The following is a 10562-nucleotide window of genomic DNA, read 5'->3' as shown; positions in this document are numbered from 1 at the left end:
CAAAAATAGGATGGACATTACCCATTTCATTTGGGATACAAATCGGTTCTATCAATTATCTAAACTGTTTATTTTGTAAGTCTTAAACTTTTTATCATTCCTAATTCCTCCAAAAAGCTCATATCATTGCAAATTGGTAAGTGCTTGATCAAATTATACAATTATTTTGTCAAGACTATGAACCAAAATTCTAAAGCAAGACACTTGTTATTTGATCAAATACTTACATGTAGAGGAATCAACCAATGTTTTGCTTGAATTGTTTAAAAATCAAGCCCTACAAATGAATATTTATTAGGAGTATCCATGTAAAAACCAAAGGTGGACTATGCAAATTTGACTAATGTTAACCTACTTTTTGGATGGGTGAACAATATAATCCTCACATATAACTTGTAACTTTCCTTGGTTTCTCACGCTGCAAGAAGCAATCCATCGTTACATCGCCAACAACCACCAACTTGCGGGTGTGTGGGTTGTTGTCGACGTTGACTATCGTCAAAATTCTTATTTCATAGTGCCCCACTAATACATATTCCTGTCTACGCTACTGGATGAGCTCTGGAAAATTGAGGTCCAAACTTTGTGGGACCGTGGTATTTTTAGGGGGAGTTCATTCTAAAAATTGGGATTGTAATACCGAAAACATAAACACTCTATTCGGCACAAATTTACCACTCAAATCCTCTGGCGAGGCATAAGTATCATGACGCAGGATCCACCACTCAATTTGATGTCCAGATTTGAGTTTTTCCTAATGGCCGGTCCTATTGGTTGGTTGAATCTAAATTATAGAATTAGAATTAGAATAGCTATTAATCCCAATTCCCATTTTAATTACATCTATCTAAACAGGTGTGAAAAGAAAAATAATAAAAATATCACGTTAGAGTGAATAATTAACTGAAGTAGTAGTTAATGATTTGGGTGCACGTGTGGGAGGAATTAGAAGACTTGCCTTGGAATTGGATGACGAGAGGGTTCTTTGGAATAATCAGAAGGGGGTTCTACACAGAGAGAGAGAGAGAGAGAGAGAGAGAGCGCGCGCTAGGCAACGCACAGAGATTAATCAATTCCAATGGCGATGATGGCAGGAGAGTCGGTGGTTCCGGCGAACAGGGGACGGGGACAACTATGGCTACGAGAAGCCCTCCGCCATCCAGCAGTGGGCCGTCGTCCCCATCATCATGGGCCGCGACGTCATCGCCCAGGCCCAGTCCGGCACCGGCAAGACCTCCATGATCGGCCTCACCGTCTGCCATACCGTCGACACCTAGTCCAGAGAGAGTACACTATACGCTTCTTGCAAAAACCCAAGTTTCCTTAGAACTATGTCGTTTTAGGGTTTCAGTAATTTTGAATAACATATCTAGAGAGTAAAAGCTTCTCACAAACCCACCTTGCCCTCTTTTTTTTACTGGGTCGTGTATTTAGGTACGCGAGTATGTATATTTAGGGTTTCGTATTTGATCTGGAAATCCTGTATGTTATGGCTTGGTGTATGTTGTTTGTAACAGAACCCCAGTTTCGATTTATGTCTTGTTTACTCTTGCTAGACCGTCAACACCCAGTCTAGAGAATACGCCACGCTTCTTGCGACACCTAGTTTCGTTTTAGGGTTTGAGCGTTTTATGTTGTTTCTGGATGAATAGGGTTTGTCTTTTCTTCATATTTGGTTTCGGAAATCCTGTATTTTACAATGTTCTAAAAGTCGCTAGGCGCTAGTCAGGGGGTCGGCCACCTTCGAGCAATTAATCGGATTGATCAGTGCATATTAATTAGTAATCGGCGATTAATGGTTAGTCGGACCTAATCGGATAGGCCCTGCCAATGATTAATCGCCAACTGATCGCCGATTAATTCCTTATTTTAGAACACTGGTATTTTAGGGCTTGGTGAATGTTGTTGTGGCAGAACCCTAATTTTGATGGATTTATTGTTTTCTCTTGTTGCTAATGCATTTGGTTGCAATTTTCAATCATACAATAATTTCCTCCTTGATTGCCCTCGCCATTTGCCAGTTTGTACCCTAATGTCCTTGCCCCTCTTCTCTTTTTTGGGGGTTGTGTTTTGAAATAATTACTCTAAAGTTACATAAGTATGCGTGTTTGGGGTTTTTGCGTTTTATGTTGTTTGTCGACACGTAGGGTTTGTCTTGTTTTCGTATATGATTTATCCTGAATTCTAGGGCTTGGAGTATGTTGTTTGTTAGAGGACTGTAGTTCTGATTGATATATTTTTCTTTCTGTTCTTCCCAGATTATAACTTACATGCTTAGAGAGTACGCTAGGCTTCTTACGAAACCCTAATTTCCTTAAGGACCTTAACTACATCTTTTGAGGGTTTCTGCGTTTTTTGTTAGTTTCTTTATATTGTAGCATTTGCTTAGTGTTTGGTAGCATTTTATAATCATACTGACACATTTTCTATTTTTGGGTCACTATTAGGGGAACACCCATGGTATTGCCCCAAATACTCTCATCCCAATTGATGATAAGAACTTATCTTAGATGGGCTTGTGTATGGGGGTTGGGTACATTGTGGATGACTGCATGTATATGTTCAAGTGTCTGATTCATCTAATTCCCATCTTAAAAACACAGGGACATGAAAGATAGACATACTAAGTTGTTAACAAATCTGTGTTTTGGTCCTATATGTTCCTAGGATAAATTTGTTTTTAACAAGTGCTATATGTTATACTATACACAATGTGCAAGATTTATGCAGAGTTTTTTGGTGAACTCAAATTACAAAACCCATACCCTTAATCGAGTGCCTGATAAGGGTACTTTTGATCTTGTGACTGACAGAAAACATTGCTTTGAAAAGCCAGAGTCGTGTTCATCAATAAAGCATACAAGACACAAAGTTAACATGCCAAAGTTCGGAGCAGGCCCGCTGTGAAACTTCTAGTTTTCCTTTTTCAAATTACGCAATGAGTTGCGTAAAGGTATCCTGAGACTCACCATCAAAATCAAAATATACAGAGGGGGGTATCTTGAGATTAATCAAACAACGATTCCTGTCTCTTCGGGGAACTCGGTTGAATAACTGGAGGATGGTGATTGGTTGGGCAAACTTTATGTGGAAAAGATGGGTGTATTGGCTTATGGATGAAAAAGAGATGTGGAAAAGAAAAAAGCAGTGTGCGATTGACTGGACTAGCTGATTATAATATTCAAACAATTTCCTCTTTCTACAATAGTCAAAAGTTCAGTTAACTTCTTTGTTAGCTTTTTAATATCTTGCAGCTTGATAAATTTCATTTCAATCTCACAGGGTCCAAGCATTGATACTGTTGCCGACACGGGAACTGGCTACTCAATTAGCCCTTGGGAATTTAATTAACATACAGGCCCATGCATGCGTTGGAGGCAAAAGTGTAGACTAGGATATCAGAAGACTAGAAAGTGGACTTCATGTGGTGTCTGGAACTCCTGGGAGATTTTGTGACATGATCAAGTGGAGAACATTGCGGACTACAGCTATCAAAATGTTGGTTCTTGTGAGTATAACTTCCTGTTTATGTGTTTTTTACCATTTAGTGATTTCTGCTATTTTTCTTTGTGTCTGGTTCTTTTTGTAGATATTATTGTTAAATGTTGAGGACATTCATTCGGGGAATTCATTTCTTTGTAATCGATATCACAACAGGATGAATGAGATGCTATGCCAGGTTTTGAGGATCAAATTTTTGATGTCTATAGATACCTTCCTCTATGTGTGTGCATGTGGGGATGGATATTGGCATTGCATTCAGGATTTAGGGGTGATTTAGTTTAGTAATGAAAATCTTTGTCATGCTTCATGTGTTTCTGATGCTAGTTTATGACAATTTTGTTTGTAGTTACTTATCTAAGCATGCACCTAGCTTGTGCTGGGACATAATTTGGGTTTGCATTACTGGTAGTTCGCTGCTTAGACATGGCAATGTGTGCAGATCCTGCTGGGAGTGGCGTGGTTGAATGTTTAGAATGTATAATATTTGATCTTTATTGCAGGTGGTTTTGATATCTGCTACCCTTCCTAATGAAATTTTGGTGATGAAGAGCAAATTTTTGAATGATCTTGTTATGATTCTTGTTAAACGTAATGAGTTGACTCTTGAGGTAACTTCTCTTTTGCTCTTTATCTTCCTTTTGAGTTTTGAGAATCTAAAATTCAAATTTCGTTACCTGTAAATTGCTTTTTAACTATATTTCCAAATATTACAAGGTATCAAGTAGTTCTTTGTTGCATTAGAAAGGGAGGAGTGAAAGTTTGATACTTTATGATACCCTTACCATCACCCAGGCTGTTATTTTCTGCAACACAAAGCGGAAGGTATTGGTTTCAGTGGTCTTATTCATGATATTGAGTGTTGATGTACTTAATGTCTCACTATGATGCAAGTAATGGGATATTAATCGTAGACATAACGTAATAGGGATCTAAATGTATATGCATTTTGGAGTCGAATTATGGTATTTCCAGGTATGCAGCAGGAACAGCTGTTGGCATCGGCTTAACAATATATTTCATTTATGTGTAGTTCAAGAAAATTATGTTGGAGTCTCTCCATATCCACTTACGTACCTGTACGTATACCCGTACCGTAATCGGCTATAATAGTATTAGGAAAAAACTGGTCACGTAATCCATTTACCTTATACCCTGTACAATTAGTCATGCCCGGGCTATACCAACATCAAATATGTATTCAGAGGCATCATTTTTGACGTACCCATGCTTCATATATCTCCAGATGCAGTTTTATAGTAGAAATTGTTAATGCCCAATTAAGATTGCCAAATTTGGTGTTTTCAACTATTTGCCGTACACTTATGATTTGTTGCTACCTGTGTTCTAAATGGCGGCCGCCGCCGCGATTATACCCCTTAGCGGTTCAATCGGCGGCCAGGGAGGCTTGGCAGAGCTTGGCGGGTCTTGGCGGCTTAAGCATTGTGGTATTAAAATAAGAGGGCTTTACATGTAATTGTACAAAAGTATATATATACATATAACTACAGTACTACTTCTGTACTCCAGAGTCCAACATCGATCGACACCCCTTGCGCTAACCCAGACGAGAAACCTAGATGTTTGTTCACGCCGATCGTCGTCGATCACGTCGCTGGTGTCGTGATATGTCTCTTTCTCTCTCTTATCTCTCTCTATCTCTCCTCTCTCCTCTCTCGTCTCTTCTGTCTCTGTCTCTCATCTCTCTCTCTCTCTCTTCTGTTTCTCTCTCTCTCTCATGTCTCTCTCTCTTCTGTTTCTCTCTCTCTCTCTCACGTCTCTCTCCCCTCACCCGTCTCTCTCGTCCACTATGAGCTACTGTCTGCTTATGCTTCTGTTGTTTGGAGCTGTATTAAGTATTTAAGTGATGTATCTAACAAAAATAAATAAATAAAAAATCTGCCTAAGTGCTTGGGCGCCCTCGGCTCTTGACGGTGGGTCGCCACCCAATTTTAGAACACTGGTTGCTACCAATTTTAATCTATTCAGTGTAGTTGATTGCATTTGTTTTAGATAATCAGCCAGATATCCATCAAGTTTGTATCCTCTGGATGATTTAGGCCTATTTCATAGTAAGAATCCAAAATTTGAAATTCAAGTAATTGGGCCTTGTCTGAAGTTGGCCAAAATGTGTTCTCTTCAGTTCCTACATTTGAAAACGGGGTTTATTAACTTTGAAGACTAGAATAATGCCTTGTGTTTTTACGATCAACCTCTTTTTATTGTAGGTAAAGCGTACATTTCTTGTCTTGGTCAACTCCCTTGTAGTTTCAACTTACATGTCCATCTCTACTGTTTTTCCATCCAGTTGATCAAGGGACATATTGGCTGCTGAAACTTTCTGACCATTTGGTTGGTGCTCATTTGCTATTGAATTTGTATAGATTACTTTTGGGATGTAGAATATTTTGTATGCCAACATATTGTAAAGGAAAGGATTTGGGGATCATCTTTGATTGTCAAGGACAATGCATTGGTAGGGAAATATTTTCTCTCTCTTTGTAGCGCTTGAGTTCTATCATTTGGATTTAATTGCCATGTTTTATGTGAAGGTTGATTGGCTAACTGAGAAGATGCGTAGCAACAACTTTACTGGTCTCTTCTATGCATGGAGATATGCCTCAGAAGGAGAAAGATGCAATAATGAAAGAGTTCCGGAATGGTGACACCAGCGTTCTAAGCACTACTGATGTTTCGGATCGAGGGCTGGATGTTTAACAGGCAAGAACTCTCTTTCGTTTAGTTGTTCATACACTTTTGTAGTATTCTGTGAAGTTTCCTTCCGGCTGCAATTTACAAAGGGATCAGTTAACAACTATGTCGACAATTGATGATGCTATTTATGTACTAAGCTAATCTATATTTATGTAGCATAATTTCTAGCCTAGGCAGATCTAATTCAATTGGCAATTTCGGATCTTGAAAACACAAATTGGTAGATTCGATTTTACCTCGGTTTAATACGGATTAAAATGTACATACTAGATCCGAAACGTACTTGTTGCCTCGAATCGATGTTGCCTTGGTCTACATGGATCGAATCTTACATACTTACATCAAATAAGTATTTGTTGCCTCGAATTGCAAGAGTTGGATCAATTTTATTGATCCTATAGTAGGTGTAAAGACTACTGATCACTAAGTGATAAGAACTCTGAAAGTGCATTTCAGATTATACAATCAGAAAAATAGTGGTTCCTACTAGGTTAACAAGACTACTGGCCACAATAAGTAGCTCGTAGTAGAATTCTACTGGTCACTGAAAAAGTGATTCTTAGTAGAGGGCCACTGGCTACAGAGGAGTGAATTTGTCAAAATCTAGTTAGACCAAGTATCTTTGATGTGTCTAAAACACGTTGCTCTGATTCAAAGAAAGGCCCAATTCATCTTATGAGTCCAGTATTGAGAAATATTTGTTGCCTCGATTGGTTTTGGAACATGTGGATGTGATGTTACGTCGACTTAATATGGATTAGAGTTTACATACTAGATCCAAAAGGTACTTGTTTCATTGAATTGATGTTTCCTCCGTCAAATATGAATTAAAGCTTAAGTACTAGATCCAGTAAGCATGTTGCCTCGAATCAATGTCGCCATCATTGAAAGAATTGGATCAATTTTAAAGATCCCGAAATTTACGTTTTGCTTTGGTTGAAAATAAAAGGATGTTTGCTTTATGAGATGGAAATAAAGAAGTGGTTCTCGAAATTTGCGTTTTGCTTCGGTTGAAAATAAAAGGATCATGTTTGCTTGATGAGATGGAAATAAAGAACTGGTTCCTACTTCCTAGTAATGTATGATTGCTGACCACGAGAGAAACACATGGCGGTTGGTAGGCATTTAGACTTTTAGTCATCTGAAGGAAAAATAGTGAAACACGACAGTTAGTAGGTGTTTAGACTACTAGTCATGTGAAAAAAAATCATTCCTAGTAGGTGTAAAGACTACTGATCACATGACGGTTTGTAGGTGTTTAGACTACTAGTCATGTGAAAAGAAAATAGTGATTCCTAGTTGGTGTAAAGATTACTGATCACTAAGTGATAAGAATTCTGAAAGTGTGCATTTCAGATTATGCAATCAGAAAAATAGAGGTTCCTAGTAGGTTAACAAGACTACTTGTCACAATAAGTAGCTCCTAGTAGAAGGCTACTTGGTCACTAAAAAAGTGATTCTTAGTAGAGGGCTACTGGCTAAAGAGGAGGGAATTTGTCAAAATCTTGTTAGAGCAAGTATCTTTGATGGGTCTTATACATATGATGCTCTGATTCAAAAGAAAGGCCCAATTCATCTTGTAAGTCCAGTAATTTTTTTTTTGATAAGTTCAGTATTGAGAAATATTTGTTGCCTCGATTGGTTTTGGAACATGTGGATGCGATGTTATGTCGGTTTAGTGCGGATCGGAGTTTACATACTAGATCCAAAAGGTACTTGTTTCCTTGAATCGATGTTTCCTCGCTCAAATATGGATCAAAGCTTACGTACTTGATCCAATAAGTATGTTGCCTCAAATCAATGTCACCGTCATTGAAACAATTGGATCAATTTTAAAGATCCCGAAATTTGCTTTTTGCTTTGGTTGAAAATAAAAGGATCCTGTTTGCTTGATGAGATGCAAATAAAGAAGTGGTTCACGAAATTTGCGTTTTGCTTCGGTTGAAAATAAAAGGATCATGTTTGCTTGATGACTACTGACCACGCAAGATAAACACATGACGGTTAGTAGGTGTTTAGACGACTAGTTACGTGGAGGAAATAAAAGTGATAAACACATGACAATTAGTAGGTGTTTAGACTACTCTCATGTAAAAAGAAAATAGTGGTTCCTAGTAGGTGTAAATACTAATTACTCAGTAACAAGAACTTTGAAAGTGTGTATTTCATATTATGAAATCGGTTAAATAGTGGTTCATAGTAGCAGTGTGTTCTAAGAGGCGGCCGCCTAGGCCGATTAGTTCCTGCCTAGGCGCTAGGCAGTGGTCTGACGCCTGGATTAGACAGCCGACTAGTCGGGCGCCTAGTCCCCGCCTAGGTGCTAGGCGGCCGACTAGTTGGCGCCTAGGCGCTAGGCGCCCCTTTTCTGCCTGACTAGCGCCTTGCGATTTTTAGAACATTGCATGGTAGGTTAACAAAACTACCCGCCACAATATGTAGCTGGTCACTGAAAAAGTGATTCCTAGTAAAGGGCTATTGCTACTGTGATGGAGTTTGTCAAAATCTTGTTAGACCAATTTTTGATGGGTTTAAACTATATTTTTCTCCGATTCAAAAGAAAGACATAATTCATCTTATAAGGTACTGTATTGAAAAATATTTGTTGCCTCGATTGGTTTTGGAACATGTGGATTCAATGTTATGTCGGTTTAATATTAGCCCTTAAGAATTTAATTAATATACCGTCCCATGCACGCGTTGGTCGCAAGAGTGTTGGCGAGGATATCAGAGGACTAGAAAGTGGAGTTCTTGTTTTGTCTGGAACTTCTGGAAGATTTTGTGACATGATCAAGCGGAGAACATTGCAGACTATAGCTATCAAAATGTTGGTTCTTGTGAGTATAACTTCCTGTTATTGTGTTTTTCCCATTTAGTTATTTCTGCTAATTTTTTGTGTCCGGTTCTTGTTTTAGAGATTATTGTTAAATGTTGAGGATATTCATTTGGGGAATTCATTTCTACGTAATTGATATTAATAGGATGAGTCTGATGAGATGCTAAGCCGTGGTTGTAAGGATCAAACTTATGATGTCTACATATACCTACCACCAGAGCTTCATGTAACTCTCTCTCTGTGTGTGTGTTTGTGGGTGTGTAGATAGATATTGGCATTGCATTCCGGATTTAGGGGTGATTTAGTTTAGTAATGAAAATCTTTGTCATTGTTCATGTGTTCCTGATGCTGGTTTATGCGATTTTGCTTGTAGTTACTTATCTAAGCATGCACCTAGCTTGTGCTGAGACATAATTTGGGTTTGCAGTACTGGTAGTTCACTGCTCAGACATGGTGATGTGCCAATCCTACAGGGAGTGGCATGGTTGAATATTTAGAATGTATGATATTTGAACTTTATTGCAGGTGGTTTTGATAACTGCTACCCTTCCTAATGAAATTTTGGAGATGACGAGCAAATTTATGACTAGTCCTGTTAGGATTCTAGTTAAAAGTGATGAGTTGACTCTTGAGGTAACTTATCTTTTGCTCTTTATTTTCCTTTTGAGTTTTGAGAATCTAAAATTCAAATTGCTTTACATGTTAATTGCTTTTTAACTATATTTTCCAAATATTACAGGGTATCAAGCAGTTCTTCGTTGCAGTAGAGAGGGAGGTGTGGAAGTTTGATATTTTGTGTGATCTATATGATACCCTTTCTATCACCGAGGCTGTTTTTTTTTCTGCAACACAAAGTGGAAGGTATTGGTTTCAATGGTCTTGTTCATGATATTGTGTGTTGATGTACTTAATGTCTCACAGTGATGCAAATAATCTATTCTCCAATATATAAAGGGAGAGCACCATTTGGTGTGACCTTTTTTTTTGAAGCCGTGTCACAAAAGTGTTTTCCAAAATTGCCCCACTTATTGATCTGTTTCCTATTCTTATGGGAAGTTAAAGGTTGGGCAAAATAGTAAGCTCACATTTCAACTCCTCACCCACGTTGCTACTCAGAGACAATAACTGCCCAAAAAAAAAAAACCCCAATTCCTTTCTTCTATTTTCTTTTTCACGCAAACAATGGTACTCTCTCTCTCTCTCTCAAACTACTCAATTGCAGTTCTGTTTGCTTTCACAATTTCTTGATTTGTGACATAATTTGGAAAAAGCCAAGGAATAGGTTAAAGATTTCACGTTAAATTGCAGCCGAATTGAATCAAAATTCAATCCCTCTCTCTCTCCAATTGGGTTTTGTATAACTTCATCTCTCTCTCTCTCTCTCTCTCTCTCTCTCTCTCTCTCTCTCTCTCTCTCTCTCTCTCTCTCTCTCTCTTGCGTGTTTGATTATAGGTAAGCAAATGAGACTTTATGCATGTGCAGCGATTATGCCGTTGATGTGGCCGATCAAACC

At 38.3% G+C, this 10562-nt stretch overlaps 1 protein-coding gene across 1 annotated transcript; it reads left to right on the top strand.

Annotated features, from left to right (window-relative positions):
• Nucleotides 1–966: 966 nt before the first annotated feature.
• Nucleotides 967–10373, top strand: LOC131313449 (eukaryotic initiation factor 4A-3-like). The gene is made up of 9 exons (XM_058341759.1): nucleotides 967–3508; nucleotides 4005–4112; nucleotides 4219–4326; nucleotides 5730–5853; nucleotides 6054–7799; nucleotides 8797–9050; nucleotides 9195–9275; nucleotides 9575–9682; nucleotides 9789–10373. The coding sequence occupies exons 6-9, from the start codon at nucleotides 8841–8843 to the stop codon at nucleotides 9936–9938; spliced, it is 549 nt and encodes a 182-aa protein (XP_058197742.1). The 5' UTR covers nucleotides 967–3508; nucleotides 4005–4112; nucleotides 4219–4326; nucleotides 5730–5853; nucleotides 6054–7799; nucleotides 8797–8840; the 3' UTR covers nucleotides 9939–10373.
• Nucleotides 10374–10562: the final 189 nt, after the last annotated feature.

Source organism: Rhododendron vialii, chromosome 13a, assembly GCF_030253575.1.
Source record: "Rhododendron vialii isolate Sample 1 chromosome 13a, ASM3025357v1".
Lineage (NCBI taxonomy): Eukaryota > Viridiplantae > Streptophyta > Magnoliopsida > Ericales > Ericaceae > Rhododendron > Rhododendron vialii.
This window is presented reverse-complemented; position numbering and strand designations above follow the sequence as displayed.

What these genes read in the sequence shown, in the direction of transcription:
- LOC131313449 (XM_058341759.1), top strand. Translation starts at nt 8,841, where the DNA reads ATGTGGATTCAATGTTATGTCGGTTTAATATTAGCCCTTAAGAATTTA. An exon ending in CTATCAAAATGTTGGTTCTT is followed by an intron (nt 9,051 to 9,194) that starts GTGAGTATAACT and finishes TGATATTAATAG; the next exon opens with GATGAGTCTGATGAGATGCT. An exon ending in ACCTACCACCAGAGCTTCAT is followed by an intron (nt 9,276 to 9,574) that starts GTAACTCTCTCT and finishes ACTTTATTGCAG; the next exon opens with GTGGTTTTGATAACTGCTAC.